The sequence below is a fragment of the Scophthalmus maximus genome, chromosome 7 (genome assembly GCF_022379125.1).
Source record: "Scophthalmus maximus strain ysfricsl-2021 chromosome 7, ASM2237912v1, whole genome shotgun sequence".
In the NCBI taxonomy this organism is placed as follows: domain Eukaryota; kingdom Metazoa; phylum Chordata; class Actinopteri; order Pleuronectiformes; family Scophthalmidae; genus Scophthalmus; species Scophthalmus maximus.
In genome coordinates this window covers 8770521-8795821 of record NC_061521.1, presented here as the reverse complement: position 1 = coordinate 8795821, position 25301 = coordinate 8770521, and the positions used below count along the sequence as shown (strand labels likewise).

Sequence of the window (25301 nt, the reverse complement as noted above, 5' to 3'; positions counted from 1 at the left end):
GATGCAGTTCTATGACAGATACAATAAGATCATCTGTTTCACATTAAGTGTATCGCAGTACTTTGTGTACAGATGATGGCAAGGCACTGCTACCTCACTCGGGTGCATGGAACAGATAGTATAGACATTCAATAAACTGCATATAACCTGTTCTTCTGCACACACACACACACACACACACACACACACACACTTGTTTCGTGTTGCCACTGTCAACACGGTAGGAACTCAACGGTACAAACATGATGGATCTCAGATGTTGGCCGCCATGTGCAAGGAAACGTGGCACCGACATTTCTCTGATCTGGCAGTGAATACAACTGAGTTCATGCTTCACTCTGGCATTTAGAGACAGACAGAAAAGCGATGATGAGGATGATGATGACGAAATACTTCAGCCCCATTTTCTCCGCAGGCTAAAACACGTTAGCTGGTTATGAAACAGTTTGAACTTTAACCTCATTTAACCAGGCCAATAAAGCTCTGGAAAAAAAACTTATCTTATCCTCAAAGAAAAGGGAAATTAACAGCTGTGATTTGGAAGTGGAGATTCTTGTGTGTAGTGGGAGCGTTGACATTTAGTTCAGGGTTTTTCGACAATGGCTAACTTCAACTTATCTCGCCTTTGAAACAAGGAGAATGCGATGAGAGCAAAGTGCATGGAAACCGGTTTATCTGCTCTACTGTTTACCAGCGATAAGAATAAGTCATGTTGCTCAAGAGCCTCTGCTCTCCTATGTCATAGACCCCATAATCAAATATGGATGATTTGGGAGCTGTGTGTTTGGGAAATCTTGCTGTTGTGGTGGACTGTATGTGGACATGATAGACCATAATCGGTGGTTTGCTGCGACGCTCTGCACATGCAGTCATATTGTGTGTCTCCAGTCGGCTACTTTTCCTGCAGCTTGTACACTGTACAACACGCATCTCATGAAAAACAAGTGGAGACAATGTGTTCCTCTGTTGAACAGCCGGGTGACTCCAAGCCTAAAATGTCCGGAGGGACAGAATTAACCCCCGGCTGCTGCTTGGAAACACGTCGATGGTGAAATGTCCCCAAGAGCCAGAGTTGGATAGCTTAGACACAAGAAAATGGACATTTCTAATGTACAGTCGGGGGATGGTTAGATCACATAAGAGTGCAGTTACCTGTTAGAAATGGACATGAAAGGTATGAGCTAACTGTTATAAATGATCTGGGTTTCATAAATGATCCACTATAATTAACAGCAGCAAACAAAGGCTTCAAAATCAGTTGAGTGTAAATGTTTGCGCATGAATCTCAAGTTTTTCTGTTTGTGTGAGCAGGCGTGTGTGTGTGTGTGTGTGTGTGTGTGTGTGCGTGTGCGCACATTTTCGTCTACACATCTCTATGCAAATTCATGTGTGAGTCTGTGTATACCTGTTATGCATGTGTCACAATTCAGGCAAGAATGCCATGAAATACTTAGGATATTTTAGGTGTCACCTCGGAGTGGCTATACCTTCGCAGGCAGGTGGTGGCAGATGAAGGTTGACGTTTCCCTATAAGTTGGAATGCTTATGTTATATCCATCATACACATGTTGCACAGTACCCAGTTCAATTGTTACTACCTACTGAACAAGTGTGTGTGTGTGTGTGTGTTTGTGTGTGTGTGTTGGGGGGGACGGGGGGACGGGACGACTTCATGTTAGTAAAAAAATGTTTCTTGTATGTGTCCCTCCTCCAGCGCGTCTTACCCAATGCTCCCAGAAAGAGCTCCCTCTGCAGTGCTGGCCTGTAATTCTCCACGGCTCCAAGACATCTGTAAGCAATTCCCCCTCACCGCAGCGGGAAAATAGAAGGTTGGAAGCTCCAGGCTGTGATTTGGGTGCGTATAAATAAAGTTGCGAGCAAAGGGAGAGGCTGCTAATATGATGGGAGGACGGAGGGTGGCAGGTCAGGAGGAGCGGGACACCCAAGTCATCCAAGACGAGGGAGCGTCTCAAGTGGGGTTTATTCCACATTTCATATATGCAAGACATGTACCTGACTTAATCACAACATACAGTATGAGATGTCACAGCTACGACATATATGTGTCTATATATGCATATAGACATGTTCATGGTCTGTACAAAGTCCTCGAGGGCACAACGGTGTTGGCACAGCACTCAAAAACATCGTTGGCAGGGAAGAACATTTTGGGCTGGACCTTTTGGACGCTCTGTTTTAAACCTATTGACAATTCATGTTGAATGCACCCATAGGAAAATAAAATCTGATGCCTTGCCAAATGATCCTGTGATTTTTGAGGCCGACCTAATGACGACCCCAAAGGACTAACTGAGGGTCGGTGAATGATGAAAAACAGATTTCCGGGTCAGTGGCCAGCTCGCCGACGGCTTACGAAAAATGACAGTTGCTCAAGCCAAATCCACGCCGCCCAATTTGTGATAGTTCCTCAGACGGAGCGCAGGTTGAGTGGGAGCGAGCCAACCCGCCCAGCCGCAGGCTGTCAACTCCTCTGTAGTGGTTCTGCCTGCACGGGCGGCCCCTGCCTCACAGCTGGGCGGCACGTACAGTGCTCCCTAAAATGCTACGTTCTGTTTATAGCTGGCCCGGCAGCAGGCCCACAGCTGGGATGAAAACAACCGCGCCTCGCCTGTTTCACGCAGACACCGCCCCAGAGTCAAAACCTGACAACGATCACTCTAAAGCTGGGTGTAGGTGCTGCAGCAGAACCGCAAGGGCCCTTCATCCCCGTGTTCATTGGCCTTTAGAGGAGAAGCTGAGCCTGAACGAGACCTGAACATTGCTGGTAGACCTTTGATAAAAGTGCAATGTGAAGAAGAAAATGAAGGTTGTTTTTTCTCCCAATACTGAGTTAACAGAATTTGTTTTATTTAGCCCACTCACAAGAAAGTCGGTGAGGAGATGATGTGAAACCAAAAGTACTAATAAGATACATGAATAATAATAATGACATCAAATATGTAGCCTATGCTGTAACAGGAATACAATTTTAAAAATGGACGAAAGACAAAAAAAAACAGGACTATCAATGAGAGGTGAATGTTGATCGTCCTTCGTAAAGTGGCTTCTCATCATCGGCGGCATTCAGATCTCAGCTCCACAGTCCTCTGATCTCTCTGCTCTCTCTCTCTCTCTCTCCTCTCTATGCTGACTAGAGGGAACTTCGGCTGTCATCGCGAATTTCCAATCCGTCATAAATACAATAAATAACAACAAAACTGACCCAGAGTGGCCGCTCGCTCAATCTCCCCGCCTGGATTCAACTCTTGCTCTCTCTCGTTCTCCATTTAGTCCCTTACTTTCTGTTTTCAGGCGTCTGCAAATCTCTCGCGAACTTCATATCTCGACTGACCATTTCTGGGGGACTGGCAGGTAAAACACTCTTTAATACTGACATCATAATTAGGGATGCAAAGATACTGATGTTTATTTCCCATCAAAATACAAATGATGAGAAATGCCAAACCACGAGTGGTAAACTCTTCTTTTTTTTTTTAAAACACCGGCCCTTAGGTGTTATGTTTTATTCATTGTCTTTTTTTTTTATATGGCCGGTCAAATTTCGCTTTTTACTTTTATATTGATACCGTATATACAGTATATTTGATACAAACATCAGTATTGGTGCATCCCTAGGAGAATATTCTTGTTACACACAACCCAAATATTGTCTTTCCTTATACAATTAGGATTATTTAAATGCAGATCAGATTTTAAGAAAGCCCAAGACAGGCTTTGATGAAGAAGGAGCACCTGGACATGTATCACTTGGCTTTGGCCTGACTAAAATCATCATGTCAGACCTCACGTGCTGAACCTAATCAAATGCCCTGACCCTGATGGTGAGTGTGATCGGGTTGACTTGGAGACCGATGTGTGTGGGTTGTTGTTCTTTTCCCCTTTTCTCTCTCACCACACCCCCCTTCAATCTACCAGCTGAAGAGTTTCATGAAGTTTTTGAGGCCGTCGTCTCCGAGGAAGTCGAACGAGCCCTGGGACGAGCCCAGGTGGACGAGCAGGAGGACGAGCAGGACGACGGCCAGCAGCGGGATCAGCAGGTTCCAGCCGCCTGCCAGGATGTTGTACCACTTGGCCTTGTCTGAGCACTCCTGGGCCAGCTGCAGGTTCCCCTGAGTCTTCTGGTCCCGGGCCTGCGCACACCCACACACACACACACACACACACACACACACACACACACACACACACACACACACGCACGCACGCACGCACGCACGCACGCACGCACGCACGCACAGACGCACGCGCACACACACACACACACACACACAGAGTTATGTGAGTAATAATTATAGTGTCGAAATGCACTTGAAGAACAGGTTTTGGTCTTTTGTTCATTTGTCCCACAAGTCCCAGTGCAGATTCCAGGCTGTGCAAATCCTTGAGCTGCCTTTAAGTGTATTTATGTATTTTAGAAACAGGCCAGGCTGAATCTTTCCCCAGCACTCTCTAATTTCCCATGTGTACTTGCCCATTAGGAAGATGCCAATTACACCGTTTGGAACTCCCCAGACAAGCAGCCGGTCCCCGTCTTTAATTTGAGTGTTGAGCCAAAGCATAAGCCTGTGATTCAGAGCTGCGCCCCATGCAGACAGAAATAAAATTGTTAAATAAAGTATACACACACACACACACACACACCCTTTTGCGGTGCATTTCTCAGGAACCCTTTTTCATTCAGGTATAGTCTCACAGTTAGCTTGCCCAATCTCGCTTGGCGCGTGGCCTTTTTCGAGGATCTCCTGGCCGAGTTTCAAGTGGGAAAAGTTTCTGTTTGGGTTAGTCTCGTTCCTGTTTCTGCACGGCCCCATTCCTGTGGTTCAAAAGCACTCCAACTCTGACCGGGGACAATAAAACGTCTCTACACAGTCTGGAATATATTGCTTTTCCTGATTGAGTATTTACATGGTGCAGCCAATGCTACATGACCCCCTTTATGGCCTCACTCTACCTGTTGCACACGTCTGGCACTCTAAAGTCTGCCAGGCTGGTTTTTTTCTTGACTTTCTCATGTCCCGCTTGTTGTTGGATCAGAAATCCGTCCGCGCTTCATTTCCCAACGTGGCGTTTGCCCCCGTGCCAGTTGTGTTAAAAGCCTTCTTTAGTCTATCACTCCCAAGCTTGCATTACAGAATGCTTTTTTAAAAATCATCACAGGGATCTTCTTGTTGCATATTAGGTCGCATCAAAGTGGGACTGTTAAGATCTAATGTTGTATCGCATACGATTTACGAAATTCAAAATAGTTCAACTTAGTATTTCTACCCTTTGGAGTGTTCAAAATGACTCATCCCTTAAAAATAAAACAATATCGTCAGTACATTCATTTGATCAAACTGATTCAATCTGATACGATCGATGATGAGGGCTTGACACTGATTTTAAAGCAGTTAATGTAACAATGTTAACAATATTTCATAGCCTTTGTTCACTCGGGGAACAATGGCTTGGAGCATGCATTGTTAAATCCCAACCAGGGAGGGTGTCCTCCAATGATTGCTTGCTAATTCAAACTGTGCACACTCTTTTTATCGTCTGTCTTTTGGCCGTTTTTTAATTTCTTGGAAGTTATAATAACATAACAATTATGGTCCAACCTTGAATTTCCTTATAATTTTTTTTCCACAAAAGTCCAAAATACGAGAGAACGAGAGCTCACCTTGATGGAGTAGACGAGAGCCATGAATCCCAGGCAGCAGAAGTTGACGTACAAGGTGTTGCACAGCGACCAGACCAGATAGTCCCGCGGAGGATTCTTGCCAGTGTTGCCCATGTTCACCACGGTGGACCCAGCCGGTTTGCGGGCAGACTTGCAGTTGGTGAGTGGGGTGCAGTCGGAAGGGAAGTTGTACGAATGGTTGTCCATGGCTATGTTTGATCGGGGGTCTCCCAGCGGCGGGTGACAAAAGATTGCTTCGCAAACTACAGTAGCTGGTCCTCCGGATGCTTGTGTACAGTCCCTCGTTGGAAATTCGTGTCCCCCACCCCCCCCTGTGCGTGAGTCTTATAAAGGCCCAAGGAGAGGGAGGTGACCGGGTGAGGACGCATTGGGCAGGGTCCTTTAATATACAGTAGGTCTGTCATTATGTGGCGAGGCCTTAGAGAGAGAGACCGAAATAGAGATACGGAGAGACAGAAAAGCAGTATGAGAGAGACCAGCAAAGTACAGTTCACCTCAACTTCATTAGAGGTCCTGGCGGTGAGGGTCAGGTGGTAGCAGGGGCCAGTGGGGGCCGGGGTGTGCTGTTCAAAAGCCTCGGCGGTGTTCGGGAGGAGTTCATCTGAAATGTCGTCCGGGATGAGTCTTATGTTCCCTCGGAGGGACCTGAACGGGTGCAAAAGGTTCAACAAGGTACAACAAATTCATACAACATCTGACAACGCCACAATGTCCACGACCGCTCGCAAAAGTTCTTGCAGAGTGTCATCCGGCCTACTTCGAAAAAATAACCTGTGAATTTTCTGATTATTGGGGTACAAACTGGAATGTATCTTTGGGGGTGAAGACATCATCTTGGGGTCCGATGCTCGACGACAAGGATTAAAATTCCATCTGGTTCACCTCTCTCTTTTCACAGAGCACTCAGTAGCCTCTTGTACTTTAAAGCGATTAACATTCATACCACTATTCAATTGGGAGTTTCCAATACAAACACATCTGCGGCTGATGGCCGCTGCAGATGTGTTCATGTGCCTGCATTATTCATATTCTTGCAGATTCCCTCAGTCAGTGCTGTGGGGATTGACTTAGATGCCAAACTCCCTCCCTAGTTTAATATTCTAAGCCTTATACATTACTGTTGACATAAAGCTTTGAAGGATTTAAAATTTTCGGCCAATTAGGAGTTTTCGCAGTTCAGTTCGGGAACGTCTGTGCTGGATTTTGATACCCAGAGGACGTGGATCTCACAGTTGTGGCAGCAAAAAATACATTCACGTTTAAAAAACACAATGCAAGAGATAACCGAATGATCGTGTTGAGTTTAAAATGACCACTGGCACTGTTCAATTTGAAATTTCCTAATGTTGAATTGTGAAACAACGCCCTCTGCTGTCTAAAATCATGAATGACGGGTATCTGGATGGAAAGTAACTGGCATTTTTGGTCAGTAGACGGATAAAAAGTTCTCAACATCACCACAGAAGTTTTTGGGATTTTGGAAGTATAGTAAAATAAAATGTTAATGACTTTTTCTTTCTTCAAATAAATAGTTTATCTTTTAACATCACAAGAGGTGTAGTAAAAGGTAATGGCAGTATCCCACCTAGAAAAAAGTGTTTTCAATCAGTGTGCCTTTCTCCTTTAGAGCTGCACTGTGGAACTTCATCCCAGCAACTATCAGAGGACTTAAATAAATAGTGAATAGGTGTTCAGTTCTGTCAAGCACTCTGTAACATGATTTGCATTATTTATTTTTGAGGCCAACGAAAAAAAAACACTCCGACCTATCTATTGACAGTAGATCTTGGTTTAAAAAATTGTGACCAAGACTGCAACTTTTGTTTTTCTTTGAATGCTTGTTTGACAAGGTACTTCATTGTATCAGAATCAGAATCAGAATCTGTTTTATTGCCAGGTAGGTAACAGGTTACATACTAGGATTTTTTTTTGGTGTTATTAAGGTGCATGTAGCAGTCAATACACAGAATTAGAAAGATAATATAGAATACAATTAAAATAGAATAGAATAGAATAGAATAAAATAAGATTAAATTAAATTAAATTAAATTAAATTCACACTATTTACAATAAATTAATACAATAAATTATGTTTAAATCTCTAGAATTAAGTTTTTTTTTCTTAATCTGAGCTCAAACTGATAAATCAAACAAAAGAAAAATATGTTACGATAAAACACTGCCTCGGATGACCCACGAAGAAGGGACACGACAGCTGAGGAGACATCACAATGACTTGACGGAGGCTTTCAGCCAAATTAGTGCAGTAAATGAAAATACTACAAAATCGTGAAGAAGTGCGCATAGTGTAGCTTACTGTAGTTTTATACGTCCACAACTAAATAATAATAATAATAAACTGGTAACGAACATAAATGGCCGAAAAGGTGAGAGACCGACAAAAATAGCAGAGGATGGTTTCGATCCATCGACCTCTGGGTTATGGGCCCAGCACGCTTCCGCTGCGCCACTCTGCTCGGCGGGAACTCCGAGTGGATTTGGGCGTTATTAAATGTGTCGCAGGCTGAGTGGGTGATTTTTAATTTTTTTTGGAGTTTCGAGTAGTTTACGGTCTGCTCAAGATCGCGATGGCGCTCGCAACGACACGGCGGTCCACCTTTTCAATATGGTCCACAGTACGAGCGCACGGACACGGAGAACAGACGCCGCATCGGCCACTTCGTCACGTCGACGCTTCTTCCGCACATGTTACAGCGGCACCAGACGAGGAGCTGCTGCGGACCACACGAGGAGCCGCGGGCCCTCGTCAGTCAGCCTTTCCTCGGTGCTGGGCGTTCGTGAGAGACACGGGGACCCGTCTGAAACAAAAGGCCTAAAACACCGATGACCAATAACACGAAGGTTTATGAACCAAAAGACATAAGCAGTAACACTGCACAGCAGTAAAAGGTGATCGCACTACCCCACCCAGAAAATGGAAATACTACAAATTGTTGCTTTGGAAAATATATCAGTTGGAATGTATATTGAGGTTAAACAAGTAAGAGGCTATAGGGGGAGAAAAAGACCGGACAACGCAAAATAGCAGAGGATGGTTTCGATCCATCGACCTCTGGGTTATGGGCCCAGCACGCTTCCGCTGCGCCACTCTGCTGGTGACGGTGAGAGAAGCACGTCAGCCTACTTAAACCGTGTCACTGCTTCGTTTTGCTTCGTCTGTCTTCCTCTACTTTCCATTCGACTTCGGTGACTGAACAGTGTTTCTGAATGTAGGAATTTGGCTTGTTGTGAAGTGTTTTTATGCTGGTGTATTTGTACTTAAACTCAAAGGATCTGAGAAAGTCAAATCAGAGCTGTATGGTAGCACATATACAGGTGATGTGACACCGAGACACCGCTGAGGTAAATGGTACCGTTTATTTATGAGCTTCATTGGTGACAAAGTGATTTGAGACCTTCACTGAATCACTGTTGGGAATATGAGCTGATAAGAAAAAAATGTGGCCACACAGGCTCATGTAGACATTTGCTCATTTGTACCAGCTCTGGTCCTTTTGTTTACCACTGAGTATTTTGGTCCACTTTGTGCAGAAAAATTCCAGAGCTGGAAAAGAATGACAATCAATAAGCAGTTCAGCGAGTCTGATTAACAAAGGCCCAGTATAACAGATTATGCTCAAAAGTTTATCTGTAGAATTTGCGGTGTTCTTTTAAAAAATAAATATTTCCGACACATCTTTATCTAATAAACCTAAACCCTTGGGAAAACCAAATCATCAACGAACCACATTAAAGCCTGAAACATCCTTCCGAGAATCTTTTCAATTAAAGGTGACGAAAATATTCAGGTACATTTTTTTTATTTTTATTGTTACATTCATTTGGCTGACGCTTTTGTCCAAAGCGACTTTTAGAAGATATTTTTCAGGATTTTCAGTCTCACGTGTCCACCGTGGAAATTGTAGTGCAGCCGCCTTTCTCTTTCTTCTTACTCACTTTCCAGAGAGGTGAAGAGAGCCTGCTACTGCTTTTTGATTGCATTCTATATGAGGCACCATAAAAGGCACAGCGAAGTGACGGAAGGCACAGCGGACAGATCATCTCTCCTTCATTATGGACAAAAGCGGATAATAATTCCTCCATATGAAATGTCAGCGATCAGGTGAGCTCCGTCTGCCTGCTTTGTGGGAGCTTCAGAGCCACCAGTCCTCCGGTCAGCAGCAGAGCAGAGACCAGCAGCACCGGCACGGCACAGTTCGTGTCCACCAACTTTCCAAAGACTACGTTACCCATGATCGCTGCCACTCGGCCTATGCCGGCGAAGAACCCGAGAGCAGAGGACCTGAGAGGAAGAAAGACACAGTAGATGACGACGTGACAATATGCGCTTTATTAACCTACTTTCATGTCAGCATTACCCCACATTTTGTAAAAATCTGTAAAAATGAATGTTGATTTATTTGGAATCTATTGTTTAAAAAAAGAAGTAAATAAAACATAAAAGATCACAGACAAAATTACCAAAATACCAGTAAAATCCTTTCAGTAGTTCTCAGTAGAAGTATCAAATGTGGCTGAAACTTAAAGAACATTTAACAGTGTTCTCCAATGTGAACTGTGACAATGGTTCTTAGAGTTTTGGGGGGGGCTCAGTTGTTTCTAATATAGATTTCTGGAGGCCTGAGGACAGTGAGGAGGTGAAAGTACACAGTATTTAACAGGAAAAAACAGCATCAATTTTGAGGCCTCTTGGTGGGTAAACCCCCCAAAATCCCATCATATAATAAATTTAATTCTAAATTAACAGAAAAATGAATAAATGCCCAGCAGTTTTCATTGAAAGATGTGTACATACACTTTTACCCAACAACACCCAAACCCTAACCCACCAATGTTTGCAAAGAAGATTTTATTCTAAGTTTGAGTTTCAAGACAAGGTACCGTAGATGTGTCGGGTAGAGCTCTGTTCCCACCACGTCCAGGGCGTTCCAGGCGATCACGGACACGCAGCTGAAGATGCAGGAGAGGATCAGACTCTGGGTTTTGGTTTGGACCATATAGATGAGGAAGACACTGAGGCTAGACACCACCAGGCTGCAGCCTGGAGACACAGCAAAGAGGGAGAGAATGAAGATCACTTCACCTTCTCCTCTCAGATTTGTTCATGGTGTAACGGTTTCTAAGCTGCCCTTTGCAGTGTGACTTCATTGACCTGAAGGTCAAAAAAACGATCAGTGTTCAAATCTGAAACTAAACGTGAGAGCGAGTGTAAAAATTCACTTCACCACATCACAACACAACTCCCAAATTAAACAAGGAAATATACAATTTTATGAGCAATAGACTCACACAGTAGTGACTTTCCTCCGGTGCTTTCCATCATCAGGATGGTGAAGATGTTGCCAGGCAGGTTTGATACAGCGATGATGAAGCCCTCCATATACACTGTAAGGTGAGGAGGAAATAAAGAGAAAAGTCCACCAAACAAGTGGTAACATTTAACATTATGGGTCAATAATGTTCCTTCCAAAATTAAGCATGACATTTGGTACCAATAATATATAAAAAAGGAAAGAAAAGTTCAGTGTAAAATGACAAATAAATATCCCAATTTATTGCCTCCAGCAAAGAGGTGTTGTTTTCATTGTCATTTGTATTGTTATTTGTTTGTCAGAAGGTTAACTAAATGCATTACTACTGAAACAATTTCCATGAAATCTTGTGGAGGTGTGGGGCATGACCCACTGAAGAAGCCCTTTAAATATGGAGTGGAGCGGATAAATTGAATGTTTTCAAAATCTTTCTTTAACAAGGCATGGTATGTACTCTCTGAGCAACCCTCTAGTGCTTTATTTATATATTTATATATATATATATATATATATATTTGCGTATTCTTGTCTGTAGTGTAGGTTGATCACTAGGTTACACACTGTACTTATAATCAAATTATAAAGTTCTTTGCAGGAAACGTTTTGAAAATTAAAAGTATGATACACATTCTTTAAATGAGGCATGACAGAGACAGGTCTTAAGATGTATGTAGACAGAACACATTCAAACCTAAGGGCATTTTAAAGTCCCTACTCTAACTGAGCTGCACACTTGACATGTATTACACTGATACTGCAATGATATTAGTACTACAGTTTATACACTTTAAAACAGTTTTAGATAATTACTCTATGAAAAGAAAATTCATAAGACGAGTCAGGTGCATGGCAAAGATAATTTAACCATTATTTATTTTATTCTCACTCAAACTACACCTCGTCGTTTTCAGCGGATGAGCTTTAAATTTCAGCTCTATCTTCAGTTCTCTGCTCACTGACTGGAGGACAAAGGAGAGCTGACGGCAGTGAAATCTGCATTAATTCTTTGTTATCCCAGAAAGTCACCTGCTGTCTTGACCGGGTAGCAACTTTGATTGTGAAGAGGAGACAGGAGGGACACGTTGGCACAGGGCGAACCGCCGTCCTCGACTCTCTCAAACAGCTCCGGGAACCACATCCACAGCCCGTAGTAACTACAGACATTAGAATGAATTTGTTTGATAGTTCAATTAATAGATTCATCTCACACTAGGGCTGCAATATTAACACAACACAAACTGTGTCCCAATAACCCAATAATAATCTTACAACGGTTCACTATCTTTTGGTATGGTCAAATGATTTCTGGTGACTGATGATAAAAAAAATTTCCAACAGTTTTCTCTCACTGCCATTTGAATACCGTAGATGTATCACATTAGCAGTGTTGAACTTGCTTCGCTTCACCACAGACGCTGCTGTGTTTGTACGCAGACACAGAAAGGAGGTATTCCTCACCTGAAGGAGATGCAGTAGAAGATGATGAGCAGAGGGATGCTCCTGGCTTTGAGGGAACCATTAAACATTTGTTTAATGGGCACCAGGCCCTGCGAGATAAACCATAGAAATTCATTCAAAATGACAAAATGAGAAATAGAAAGGAAATCATTTATCAGCACTAAAAAAAGGAAATAACCGTGTTATTAAAAGGAATAACAATAAAGCCCCAAAAGCCGAATGGCAGTGACAATTGGTCTGTGGTACTAACTTAAATGCAAACTTGTTAGATTATGCAGAACTTAAGTTAACTACAAGAGCCGGACAGGATCTTTAGTTAACCTGAAGAACGTTTATATAACAGCACAGAGAAACGATACACTCTGTACTCTCACACACTCAGGAGGGTTGGGAACAGCGTGTTAATGAGGCCCAGTGCTTAACTGCTGCCCACGGGGCCCCACAGAATGTTAACCCAGCCCTGCTGCTTCAGGCGTCACGAATAAACATGTTGTCCTGGTCAAACAAGATAAGTCTCCAGTTAACCTCTGCGGGTGTTGTGTGACTCAGACGAACTTTTAATCATCTCTTTGGTTTTTTAGACATGGCTTTGTGTGACGTTACCTTTTTTAAAATATTGGCAAGTCGCTCTCGACACGAACCCAAAGTTTTGGTCTCCTCCAGTTCTCCTCTTCCCTTGGAGCTTGTGTGCAAACCAAATTCCTGCAAAAGAAGAATGAGATACGAGTCATTACACACACACAGCGGTATACAGCATTATCGAAGTAATAAAGTTGGTGTTTAGAGGACCCTCTCCCTTTGTACCGTTTTCGTAAATCAAATCATTTGACCTTTTAACATGATGTCAGTTGTGTCGTTCTTCAATTTAGACAAACCCTGTTAAATTTGTACACCAAACAATGACATAAAGGAACAGTGTCCATATCATACCGGGAACGATTTTCCTTTCCCCCTCATGTTCAACTCAAACATCAATCTGAAAACATGGATGGCTTCCTTCTCCCGACCAGCCTGGAAAAGACAGGGTGAAAATATCAAAGACACCTCGGGACAGAGAGGATCCTGCTGACACGAGCACTCGTCTAGTCTTTGAATACCTCCATGAGGAACTTGGGGCTTTCGGGCATGAGCAGTCTGAAGAGGAGGGCTGAGGTGAGGCTGGGAATGGAGCAGAGCACCACAAACAGTCTCCAGCTCTGGAAGTCTAGACTGCCAAGAGAAAAATGTGCCCAGGTTCTGGGAATCACCAGCCAGGCCAGACCTGCGGACAAAAACACACATACAGTCACTGTACTGTAGGAGAATGGGGCAGATCCCAGAATATGTAAGTCCCCTTACGAGTTAATAATTCCTGTTAGATCTTGGTTGAAATCATGAGATGTTATATTGTGAATTGTCAGTACAATATCAATATATTAGTTAATCAATATTAGAAACTAATTAAAAAATATTAGAACATGATTTGGTGATTTGCTGATGCTTCATGACAGGATTCCTTTAATACTTATTTGGACAGAATTTCTGTTTGTCTCAACAACATGATGTGATAAATAATTCACATTTAATATCAACATGTGACTTGTGGCGAGATAACACACAAACACCATTTCCTCTCACCTGCAGCCAGGATGTTTCCTGCCATCCAGAAGGTGGCCAGAGCGCTGATCATCGTACCTCTGCGCAGCCGGGGCATGAACTCTGAGAAGTACGAGAAGATGACAGGGATTGACCCGCCGACCCTACAGAGGGGCAGAAAATCAACATTTGTCCTTGAAGTTAATTTTTTGAAATCCAATTAGTTTTTCCCAAACTGGGCAACTGAACATTCTGGCATTTGAAAAAGTTCCATGGGTTGGTCCAATGTTCCCTGTCTGCAAATATATATATATTTTTTGACTTGTGCATTCATCCTTAAGTCAATTAATTTAATCGCAGATAATTAATCAGCATCTATTTTGATAATCAATTCATGATTTGAATCACTTTTGAGGTGAAGAAACCAAACATTGTCTGGTTTAAGGTTCTTAATTATGAGGATTTGTTGCCTGCTTATCTTTGTCACGTACGGTCTTGCTGGTTGAGTAAACAAGACATTTGTGGTAAATATGAAGTAAAGTACACAGGGTGTTTTATAGATTAAATTATCATTTGAGAAAACGGTCATCAGACTAATTCATAATGAAAATAATCATTTCTCACAGCCCTACTGTAATTCCCGCACAGAGATTTAAACCACTTCTGTATTCTTGTTTTCCAAAATGTCTTTCAGTCAAGGATTAAAATGAGCTGTACTGTTGGATCCAGGATGGATTAAAATAGGCACCATGCATCTTAAAACATGTAAAACAAAATGCAAGTCATGCACTCACCCGATGCCACTGATGAAGCGCAGCAGCAGGAGGAGCCAGAACCATGGAGCCGCGCTGGCCAGACCTCCGAACACCCCATTCACTGTCAGGGATACAACCAGGATCCTGCAACGCCCCCGCTGGTCGGCCAGGTATCCCCACACGTAGCCACCCACCATCATTCCTAGAAGAGGGGAATTAAGAATAATAGTATGACAACACAGTGATAAAATATTTTGTTTTCAAAATGAGGTTGTTTTCTGTGTTTTTTCAATGAGCATCTTTTCTGAAATTTCATGAAGTATTAGTATTCATTTTAATGATCATTCTTCTTTTCTTGTGTGGGGATTTTTTTTTTTACCGTTATGACATTTATGACCTTATGATTAAGGTCATAAAAACAGGCATCTGGTGTGTTTGCAATGAGTATTACGTAATATGAATAATGATAAATCATAATTTATTATTACAATATATCTCAAAATTGTATTATTCTATAATTTTACAAGAAGATTGGATAGTTAAATTGAGATTTTGAAACACTTTTAAAATTAATATTTGTGTGTCTAACTGCCTTTTTACCTAGTATCCAAGTCTTTCATACATTTTAATGTCATTGAGAAAACTTTATGTATGTATGAGTATTTGTATGAGAGCGATGCCTCTGTCCACTGGTGCCCTGGGTTTTTCTGTTTCAGTAACCACAGGTGAACTGCACCAGCTCAGGTATGACAACCCGTTCATTGAAAGATTGTGACTCACCTAGGAAAATGCTGGCAGTGAGCAGGCCCATGTCTGAAGAGGTCAGCAGCAGATCACAGCGAGCCGTTGGCAGGAGAAAAGACACACAAAGGACCTCCACAGCATCACTGGCGTTGGCCCAACCACAAACCACCAACAGCAGCCAGTGAAACAAACCAAAACCTGGGAGCGAAAACAGAAGAGAGAAGTTCTCCTTTTCAGTCTTTGAAGCCATACTTTATTTTGCATAAAATCACCAACAATATAGTCAGGCGGCCCCGCCCATAACTGACCCCTTAGTATTACACACCAAAGTAAAAAGTAACATTAAACTGCATTGATATTGCTGAATAAATATGTCTCGATGTACAAGATAAAATATATGGTTAAATCTAGTGTGCCAGAAACTGAGGTCTCTCACAATAATGTAACCAAATTATTTTATAAATATGTTGCATTTTCATTGCTCATGACAGGATCAAACTCTTGTATTTCTCTTAAGATGTATATAAAATAGCTTGGACCAATAGATTTCTACAGGCCCAAGTGTCAAATGCTCCTTCTCCTCCAGGTACAGTGAGATCCAACAATACACTGTGTTGACTCTTTCACACCTCACATTTTATTTTGCTTGGAACGTTCAACACCATGACAAAACGTACAGACACTTGTTAATTGTTAGTTTACCTGCTTCCTCCATTGCTTCCTCGTATGTTAATCTTCTCTGTGCACTCCCCCCGGCGTCCCGCGCCATGTCTGACGTGCTCCTGTCAAAAATGATTTCACCTGAAGCAGCGAAAAACAAACAGATCAGGTGAAATGCAAGCACAAGGTACAAGAGACGTGACAGACTCAACAGGAGCTTTAGACCTTTACTTTGTTGCTGCATATCAAGCTACAAACAAAATATGGATCAAATGAAAGATTAATGGGCAATGGTTGAGGAGAACTGGCTGATGAGTTCTTTTGGAGATGCACAAAAACCCTCAACTACTTGAACACGTGAAAGAAGTTGGTCCAATCCTGCCAGGGACGTGGGACTATTTATTTGGTATCTTGCACTGCACAGTAGCTGCACAGTAATTGCTTTTTCATTCTATTATTTCATTCATCTTATTTCAGTTTATCTTATTTGTCATAGGAGTATTTGGACAAGGTGAAGCTGGTCGGGCAGCTTAGTCTGGTCCAAAGGGTCACAAGATAAACCTTTGGTCAGATGATTATTAGGAGGAAAGATTAAAAAAAGAAAAAGAAGGTTCTTCTACAAAACTCAGAATAATTTTCCGTGCTTCTTTTCTTATCTTTGTTGTGAAATTCTAGATGAATTGACCTTCATGTGATTTGATCAACTATTCAAATGAAAACGTCGCAGTGGGCTCCAAGGGACTTAAGAGGGCCAAACATTTTAGAAGCCCCTGGTGTGACCTTTAGTGACTTCATCTTCTGATGAGGCCCTGAGAGTTCTCCCCCGTTTACATAGTTTTTTTCATCTATGACTTTGATGTTTTCTTCCATGTCTTTCTTTATAACTGTTCCCATTGCTTTGATTGTTTCATGTTTTTTTATTTCACCAATTGTGTTTGATTTGAAATGATGATGTAGTATTTTATTTGTTGCGTTAGTCAGTTTTTTTATTTGTCCTTATGTGTGAATCACTTTATAATGGGTTTTTTTAACGGTGCTACTTGAATAAATATTATTAACAGTATTACATTTGTTTTTGTTTTTATTAAAAAGGATTTCAATGATTATTCAGTTCTGAGAATAGTAACCAATTGATTTCCCGTTGATCAAAACGAATCGGTTAGTTGTTACATGTTATGAACTGACATGGGGGGTAAGTACAAGTCCTGAAAACTGTCGTTATGATCAACACTTGAGTAAACGATGGACAGTGTGCCAGGCACGACCAGGGCGTGTGGTTTGACACGACGGTGAAGCATCTCAACGCGTCTGACGGCGCCGGCTAATGCGGAAGTGATGGAGCTCCACCGCGGCCGTTACCTTCTCCGTCTGAGTCCACCTCGCTCGGCTCCAGGTGACCTCCGGTGACAAGAAGCGGCCGCCGCGCTTCCGCATCGCCGCTACGCGTGTGACGAGACATCCCCTTAACAAAACAAAAAAAAAGAAAAAAAGTCGGAAGTCGCTTAATATGGGCACGGAGCTGTGTGCAGATGAGCAGACTTGACCCGGAGCCCCCGAGTCCTGGTCCACGTTCACCGCCTCGTCTGTCCCATGACCGCCCCGACCCGACCCGGCTAGCTAGCTAGCTAGCACCGACCGACGCTAACCTGCCAACAGGCTGCAGCAGCAGCAGCGGGAGGACGAGGAGGAGGAGGAGGAGGACCAGGAAGTGAGAAGACAGCGGCGGGGTTGGCACGTCCCGAGCCTCCGGTTTGCAGCCTGCTCTAGTTTTGTCCGCGAGTCGGTCTCGAGGTAAACTCCGGCCTCGGTGCTCCTGTCCCCGTGTGTGTGTGTGTGTGTGTGTGAGAGAGGGAGAGAGAGGGAGAGAGCGGTTGACGTTACCTCCCCTTGTGTTTCCTAATCAAGATCGAAGATGGCGACGAGCTCGGAGCGCAGCCCTCCGCCGTTCCCCGACGCCGAGGACCAGGACGCGCTGGACTCCGAAGAGGTCGGAGGCCGAGACAGCGACGAGGACGACGGCGAGGACATGTTCCCGAGCGCGGTACGTCCCAGTGGGCCCTGCGCGGCCTCTCGCGCGGCCAACCGTCACGGAGCGCCGCGGGGAGTTAGCTCAGGAGGCTAGCGAGGCACCGTGGGCGAGTTCGTGTCGACTTCGGGACCGAACAACTTTGCTTTTTTTTTTTTCTTCCTACCGAATAGAAAGACCTGGGGGGGGGGGGGCAGACTCTCGCCACTCATAGTAGGACTGTGACCCACGTCGTGCTCTTAGTTGTTCCGAGAGCCAGTGCCTGGTTGTGATTTGCTCAGACCTCGACTCCGATTGGTCGATTGGTCGATTAGTCGATCAGGTAATCAACAGCTATTTACATTTTCTTAATTGATAACTGTTTCAGTCATTTGTGGAGCCGCGAGTTTATCTTTTAGTCTATATCAGAATATGATAAGGGAACAGTCATTTTATACACAGAGTCAAAATTAATATTTTTGTTCTGTGTCTATCTTTGTTTCTAGTAAATGATATTCTAGTAAATGATAATAGTGAACAGACAATTTCACTATTTTTCTAGTTGTTGTTTTTTTTAATCGGCAAGACAGTCGATCAAAAACGGATAGTGACAACAGTCCTCGACGTGTCTCAAGAAAAACACTATCGAAACCATACAACATTTGGGGGATTTGGACTTTTTTGCGCGAAAAAAACCAATTGATTAATTATGAATTCATTATTAGTTGCAGCCCTACACGCGGCATCAACTACTGTCCACAGTACAGCTGTGAAACACTTATTTGTTCATGGCTCTCGAACGCGAGGATCCCATGCTCCTCCTGGTTTCACTGTAGATTTAATGTTTGGGGATTTTTTAGTTTGTCGGTTGAACAAAAGGCGATTATTGATTAGTCGACTTCGTCTGTGCAGAAACTTTGACATTGCTAAAAACCAAAGTCCTCCTCATTTTTGGTGTGCAGACTTCTGGGCCATGCACATAGAAGGTGGAGTGAACCAACCGTAGCGATCTGTGTGATTTTTGTGTTTGTCGGTGAGTTAAAATTCACATTCCTTTCTGAATGGGGACGACAGTAAAGGCTGGCTCGGGCAGCCTCCTGTCATGTGAGTCGGCTGCGGTCACATGGTCAGAACTAGGATGTTTTCCCCCAGTCAAGGTTCAGAGGACAGATTGGAAAGTTGCTGTCTTTGATTTTTTTTTTTTTTGAGAGCTGGACTCACTGCTGCACGGGAAAACCTTAGTCAGCACATTGCATTTTACATGTAACAGGGCCTGTTGCTGAAGTAGTGGAAATGGACCACACACTAGTTGTCGGCAGATTCAGAGAGGACTTTCAAACTGAAGGGTCATGTCAATCACTTCATTGTGGTTCACTCTGGTCTTTAATTGTACACTTGATCATTTGATTTAACTTTTCTTATCGCCTCTGCGCTGGTGACGGCTGTAGCCAGAGGCGTCATGTTTCGGGGTTGTTCGTTCGTCCCACGGACATGTACGTGATATCTCCGGAACAGCATGAGGGAATTTCTTCAGATTTGGTTTCAAACAGATTCAGATTTCACCTGCACTCAAATATGAAACTAGTTTGATTTCAATGGTCAAATGACACAAGTCAATGTCACTGTAACCTCACAATTTTTGAATGGGATTTATAAGGAAGGCTCGGAGGGAGTTTCCCACAACTTTGTTTGTGAGCGGAACGGGAGATTGTGATCATATTCCCTGCTACCTCACTGTGTGGCGGAGGCAGTAATTCTAGTTTGATGATGCCCTGTATCTATTTACCTGGTAACACTCAGTGTCATTGCTGAGTAAATGGCAGGTGCATCCAAAACCAACAACAAGATGTTTACAGAACAATTAGTTGCATCTACCCGAGTGTTTTCTTGTTTTAGAGTTGAGAAGACAACATATTACACGCACACAAAATACAGTTTAACTGCATCACAAACTACTCTCTTAAAAAAGTCTATAATGTTTGGGTAAAACAAAAATTCTTGTTCGTTTGCTTTGGAGCATACATAAGTATCATGTGGAGACTCAGCACAGAACCTCATGATTACTCGTTTTTGACTATCAGTTAATCATAATTGTAATTTACCTGTTTAAAATGCCACACATTGAGTGCTGCCAATTTCTTAAATTTAAAAAAGGATGTTTAACATGATGAAAATTGAACATGTATTGGAAGACATAATTTGGAGCTTTTCGTTTTGTTCTGTTTTCCGAAATGTCTTGAGTATTAACCAAAAAACAATCAGCTCTGTTCAATACTCTACACCTTTTCCCCCCATCTCCAGAGCAACCCTCCACTGGCTGAAATGGACACCGCACCGCCAGCTGCCAGTCAACCCAGTGATGTCTTAATGAAGCCTCCCACTGACATCATGAACAATCCCTTAATCGAGCCCGTCAGCAGCCAAACCAAAAACGAATCGGCAAGTGAGGTGGTCAGTGAGCCCTTGGATGATTTTGTCGACCTAACAAACAACATAACTGAAGCTGCCACCGACAAAGTCGCAGCTGCAGAAGAAGACACGGCCGTGATCTCTTTTGATGAACCCTCGGATGACTTTGTTGACATATTGGGAAGTGAAACTGAGGCACAGCAAGAGGAAGTGGTGGTAGTGGATGTTACTGCTGAAGCAGCATCAGATAAAAGTGAAGTGACGGGCAGTGTTACAGACCTGGGCCTTGGCGAAGGGGAACAGGAAGTAAAAGAAACTTTCACCGTTCCAGTTATTGACATAAGCGTTGATTCATCATCCACTGACGTACAACAGCCACCTGGCATTGAGGAAATTGCTGACCCTCTGGTTGACTTCCTCGGTGATGATCTCCTTGGTGATGATTTCCTCGGTGATGCTCCACCCGCCACCGGTGCCCAAAAACCCAGCATGGCAACAATCGACTTGTTCAATGACGATGACGGAAGCGACATTTTTGCGGAACCACGGCAGACTAAATCCGCCAAGCAGCCTCAGAAAAGCCTCTTTGGCGAAGCCGACGAGGATCTGTTCGATGAGCCGCTGGGTGCCACCTCAAAGAAAACCATCAATACGGAGCGGAAGGACAAATCGGTCCCAGTCAAAGCTGCTGCTGCAGCTAGTGACGATATCAACATAGCTGGGCCTCTGCAAGAGAGCAATCCTGCAGAGCCCGCTGACATCTTCACCGAAGAAGCCGTCGCCACGGCGCCCAGCGTCGCTGTCGCCAGCACCGTCAACTCCAAGACCAACGGAGTCCACTCTGAAGAGGAGACGGATATCTTTGCTGGTGGGTCCACTGTTTTTTTTTTTTACACAGGCACCTTTTTTTGCACAGAAGACACTTTGACATGTAACAATAGGAAAAGCACAGGAGTTATATTAATAAATACACTTTCTTTTCTGCGCCGATATGTCGGTCGGGCTCTAAAACAAACCGTTATCAGAATCTAGTGTCCTGTTGGGAGCAGTCGTGACAAAAGGAGTGTTCACAAACAGAATGTGAGACTATATGGACAGATTAAGAGTCAGTAATCACACCATCACCACCCCATCAAACTTACAATAGGGTCCATTGTTGGCAGTTGTTTGGTGTCTAGTTGCAGTCAGTTTGTGTCCTTTTGTGTCTCTCTGGAGTTGTTTTGCATCTCTCGTTGGTTGTTATTGTTGTTTTTGTTGTCTCTTTGTGGCTGACTTCTCTTTGTGGTGACTATGAATATTTAGGGTGACTTTGCACACGTGTTCACACGTGTAGTCATTTCGTGTCCCTTTGTGAGTGTTCTGAAATCATTTGTGGTCAGTTTTAATCTTGGTTTTGTTTGTGGTTTTTTGCATTTCCTTAAAATGTTTTTGTCTGTTTTGAAGTCAAAGCCGCGTGTGCACAACAGATATCTGCACTTGTCTTGGATAAAACTGTTGCATTCCGTTTGTTTTGAATTATATTCAAAAAGAGCGGTATTAGCACTCACAAAAACAGGAATTTTGAGGGGGAAAAATAGCTGATTCTACCACTTTTTTGCCTTAATAATAGTAATAGTAATAGTGATTGCATAAACAAATGCCTTCTCTGTGGGTATTTTTGTCCAATGTTAAAGTAGAACACAACTGTTCACATTCAGAATCTGTTGCCAGTTTTGACTGCAGGTAAATGTGAACAGTCGTTGTCAATAGTTACCTAAAGGTTGATTTATAACAGGGCCAGGACAGTCTAGGATGTCAGATAAGTAAAGGGCATCTGGATACATTTCCATATAGCATGGGATGACCCACATCTGGTTTCCTTCCTTTCTTTTCCGCTCTACCAGAAGCCACAGTGGAACTTTCTCTGGACAGTCCGCAGAGCGAGAGGAAGAAAGAGGTGACGGACAAACCATCTGCGTCCGCCCCCTCACTGTCAGCCGCTGCCAGCCTGGCCAAGCCACAGTCTGCTGCCCTTGATGAGGTACATACCCAGATATCTATTGCCCGAGCGAAATTCCCACTGTGACTGTAACAAAGTAAAGAAAGAATATGTTCACCTCCTGTTCAATCTTTTGCTTCAGCTGGAAGAAGAGGAAGATGAGGAGCAGGAAGACCAGTTTGACATCTACGTCTCTGTCAAGGACCCTGAAAAAATAGGTGAGGTTTATTATTGGTATTTGTTTTTAACGTAATAATGTATTCAGTTTATCTAATTCATTGCAATAAATGTACAAATTGGTTTGAGCTCTAAACATCAAGCAAAGGTTATTCTGAGGTGCTCGGTTAAAAAAGGTGAGACGAGTGATAAAGTGTGGTTAATTAAAACCACATGCATCTTTCCTTGAGTAATATTTGTATGTATTTTTTATCAGTTTGTGTCCCTTTTTTGCACCAATTCAGTGAATGTCTGTTCTTTTTTTCCCAGGTGACGGGATGAATGCTTACATGGCCTACAAAGTATCCACACAGGTAAAAACTGTCAGCGTCACTGCATGTGAAGTTGACCATCTTTAATCCAGAGGAAGTTACTACAGTTACACATCAAATGTGTGGTAACTGGTAAGCGTATTGTAAGAGAAACGCCCATGCACTGCTCTGAAAAGACAAAAGATTACATCAGAGTTATAGAGAAGTGATTCCCCGGGTTTAAAGTGACGATCTCGAATATTTCAGTCCTCGTTGATTTGGCGTCGGACAATACCTGGACTTTTATTTCATAATTCTTTGAACTAACGTGAACTGACAGAGCCCCTTTTCTCACTGTGGCTGCTCTCAGGCAATATTTCAAACTGATCAGGTGCCAAAAATGACCGTTGTTTTGTTTAGTAGATGCATTTTTGATGACCAACAGTGGTAGATGAAGTAAGGAGAATTCTGTCTTTCAGACCACACTGTCTATGTTCCGCAACAAAACATTTACCGTGAGGCGACGCTTCAGCGACTTCCTCGGCCTCTACGAGAAGCTTTCTGAAAAACATGGACCAAATGGATTCATCGTGCCTCCACCACCAGAGAAGAGCATACTAGGTAGACTGACTTGACTAAACACTTCCTTTTTCTCTCAATCCCTCATAAGCTACAAGAATAAATCTGATCAGCTGTGAAAATGGATGTTGTCTTGCACAGGTATGACCAAGGTGAAGGTGGGAAAGGAAGATTCCTCGTCTGCAGACTTTGTTGAGAGACGAAGAGGTGCTTTGGAGAGGTAAGAGAAAAGTAACGCCTCACAAATCTGATGAACAAATCTCGACAAAATCTTAACAAAAATGAAGGCTTCATTGTGTTTCTTTGCATCTACAAGCAGGAAAGTGATTTTTTTCTTCTTCACATTTTTCCCCTTCAACAGGTATCTCCAGAGGGTGGTCAATCACCCATCGCTTCTCCAAGATCCAGATGTCAGAGAGTTCCTGGAGAGAGAGGAGGTGAGCTGACACTGAGTTGGAAGAGATTCTGGGCTTTGTGCCTTTTTTAGAAGACAAACATTTGTTTAGTTTCTTGCCCAAACCTTTGACTCGCCCTAGTCAAAGGTTTCAAAGAGGGATGTATCATTCCTCAATCATTTACTTATTCGTGACTCTCATGGATATCTCACGTTGTAGTGTACTGTATATCATAAGTGCAGTCTTGACTCCATTATCACTGCTCTGTGTGTCTGTCTCTGTCTTCAGCTGCCCAGAGCAGTGAGCACCCAGGCTCTGAGCGGCGCCGGCTTCCTGAAAATGATTAACAAAGCAACAGACGCCGTCAGTAAAATGACCATCAAGATGAATGAGTCCGATGTGGTGAGTTCAGCTGTAAACACTCACTCCTGCTGTTTACAGCCATTTCTGTTGCTGAGTAACTCATGTAGCAGTTTTAGTCAAAAGCGGCGCAGAGCTGTTTACCCAAAGAGAATTTGCACAGAGCCAGAAAAAAAAGTGTTTTCAGTTGCTTTCGTAATGGCAGGGTGTTTATGATCTGCTTAACTGAGTGGGTCAACTGGCAGACGCATTACTTTGTCAACTGACCCACGTTCACTTGTTGGCCATGGTGAAAGCTAACAATTGGCTAACTGAATTAAGCAGTAACTGAGCTGTGACTTTAACGGCCACTGGATTTCCAGCATGTTTTACGATTAACACTCTTCTCACTAGGCAGAAATTCTAAGAAAGTCATAATTTGCTGTCATGCTGGATCAGGAGAAAGTGTGGAGAAGTGTTTGGACTGGGTTAGATTCTCATTAGCATATTTCACCAAACCAAGAAAGTATGGAAAAGTCTTAAAAGTTCTGTTCACACAGATGTAATTTCTAAAAAAAACTTTCATATATATCATCTTTTGTGACGGTGCGTGTTTTCATTATCTCGCGAGTCCCGTGATCCATCCTGAGTGATTGGGCTGTAAGGTCAAAGGTATTATACTGATTGAGACATTGAAGTGCGGTGGAGCCATTGTTAAAAGTGGAGTTTTAGACTTGTACTCACACTATGTTTTGCTGCAGTGGTTTGAGGAGAAACTGCAGGAGGTGGAGTCTGCAGACCAGCAGTTCAGGAAGCTCCACACTCTGGTCGAATCCCTGGTCGTCCACAGAAAAGGTTAGTTGTCTCCAACCGGTAACAGATACTGCATTACCTATTATATTA

The 25301-nt window shown here is 43.1% G+C and overlaps 3 protein-coding genes and 2 non-coding genes across 9 annotated transcripts in view; 1 reads left to right on the top strand and 4 right to left on the bottom strand.

Annotated features, from left to right (window-relative positions):
* Positions 1 to 2828: 2828 nt before the first annotated feature.
* Positions 2829 to 6020, bottom strand: ifitm5 (interferon induced transmembrane protein 5). The gene is made up of 2 exons (XM_035643600.2): positions 5681 to 6020; positions 2829 to 4151 (listed from the first exon to the last, which is right to left on the bottom strand). The coding sequence occupies exons 1-2, from the start codon at positions 5885 to 5887 to the stop codon at positions 3930 to 3932; spliced, it is 429 nt and encodes a 142-aa protein (XP_035499493.1). The 5' UTR covers positions 5888 to 6020; the 3' UTR covers positions 2829 to 3929.
* Positions 6021 to 8106: 2086 nt separating this feature from the next.
* Positions 8107 to 8178, bottom strand: trnam-cau. The gene has a single exon. It is a non-coding gene; the product is annotated as a tRNA-Met (tRNA).
* A 566-nt stretch (positions 8179 to 8744) lies between these two features.
* On the bottom strand, positions 8745 to 8816 carry trnam-cau. The gene has a single exon. It is a non-coding gene; the product is annotated as a tRNA-Met (tRNA).
* Positions 8817 to 9505: 689 nt separating this feature from the next.
* Positions 9506 to 18249, bottom strand: sv2 (synaptic vesicle glycoprotein 2). 4 transcript variants are annotated; one of them, XM_035642841.2, is made up of 14 exons: positions 18108 to 18246; positions 17586 to 17688; positions 16269 to 16367; positions 15603 to 15764; positions 14862 to 15024; positions 14110 to 14231; positions 13590 to 13753; positions 13423 to 13503; positions 13096 to 13194; positions 12493 to 12581; positions 12061 to 12188; positions 11012 to 11107; positions 10604 to 10763; positions 9506 to 10004 (listed from the first exon to the last, which is right to left on the bottom strand). In XM_035642841.2, exons 2-14 carry the CDS (start codon positions 17683 to 17685, stop codon positions 9821 to 9823), a joined length of 1647 nt encoding a protein of 548 aa, XP_035498734.2. In that variant the 5' UTR covers positions 17686 to 17688; positions 18108 to 18246; the 3' UTR covers positions 9506 to 9820. The 4 variants fall into 4 exon arrangements, with proteins under 4 accessions (XP_035498734.2, XP_035498736.2, XP_035498738.2 ...); XM_035642843.2 differs by lacking the exon at positions 18108 to 18246 and adding an exon at positions 17873 to 18016; XM_035642845.2 differs by lacking the exon at positions 17586 to 17688 and having other exon boundaries at positions 18108 to 18249.
* Positions 18138 to 25301, top strand: part of LOC118315509 (sorting nexin-1) — a 12202-nt gene continuing 5038 nt past the window's right edge. Inside the window, exons 1-10 of one of the 2 annotated variants that reach the window (XM_035642839.2) lie at positions 18138 to 18267; positions 20533 to 21508; positions 22524 to 22660; positions 22761 to 22836; positions 23105 to 23148; positions 23565 to 23706; positions 23806 to 23884; positions 24026 to 24101; positions 24348 to 24461; positions 25160 to 25253. In XM_035642839.2, the coding sequence (XP_035498732.1) occupies positions 18139 to 18267; positions 20533 to 21508; positions 22524 to 22660; positions 22761 to 22836; positions 23105 to 23148; positions 23565 to 23706; positions 23806 to 23884; positions 24026 to 24101; positions 24348 to 24461; positions 25160 to 25253 (1867 nt within the window). In that variant the 5' untranslated portion in view covers position 18138. Of the gene's footprint in view, positions 18268 to 18445; positions 18575 to 20532; positions 21509 to 22523; positions 22661 to 22760; positions 22837 to 23104; positions 23149 to 23564; positions 23707 to 23805; positions 23885 to 24025; positions 24102 to 24347; positions 24462 to 25159; positions 25254 to 25301 lie in introns of those variants that run through there. The other variant, XM_035642840.2, reaches the window with a different exon arrangement.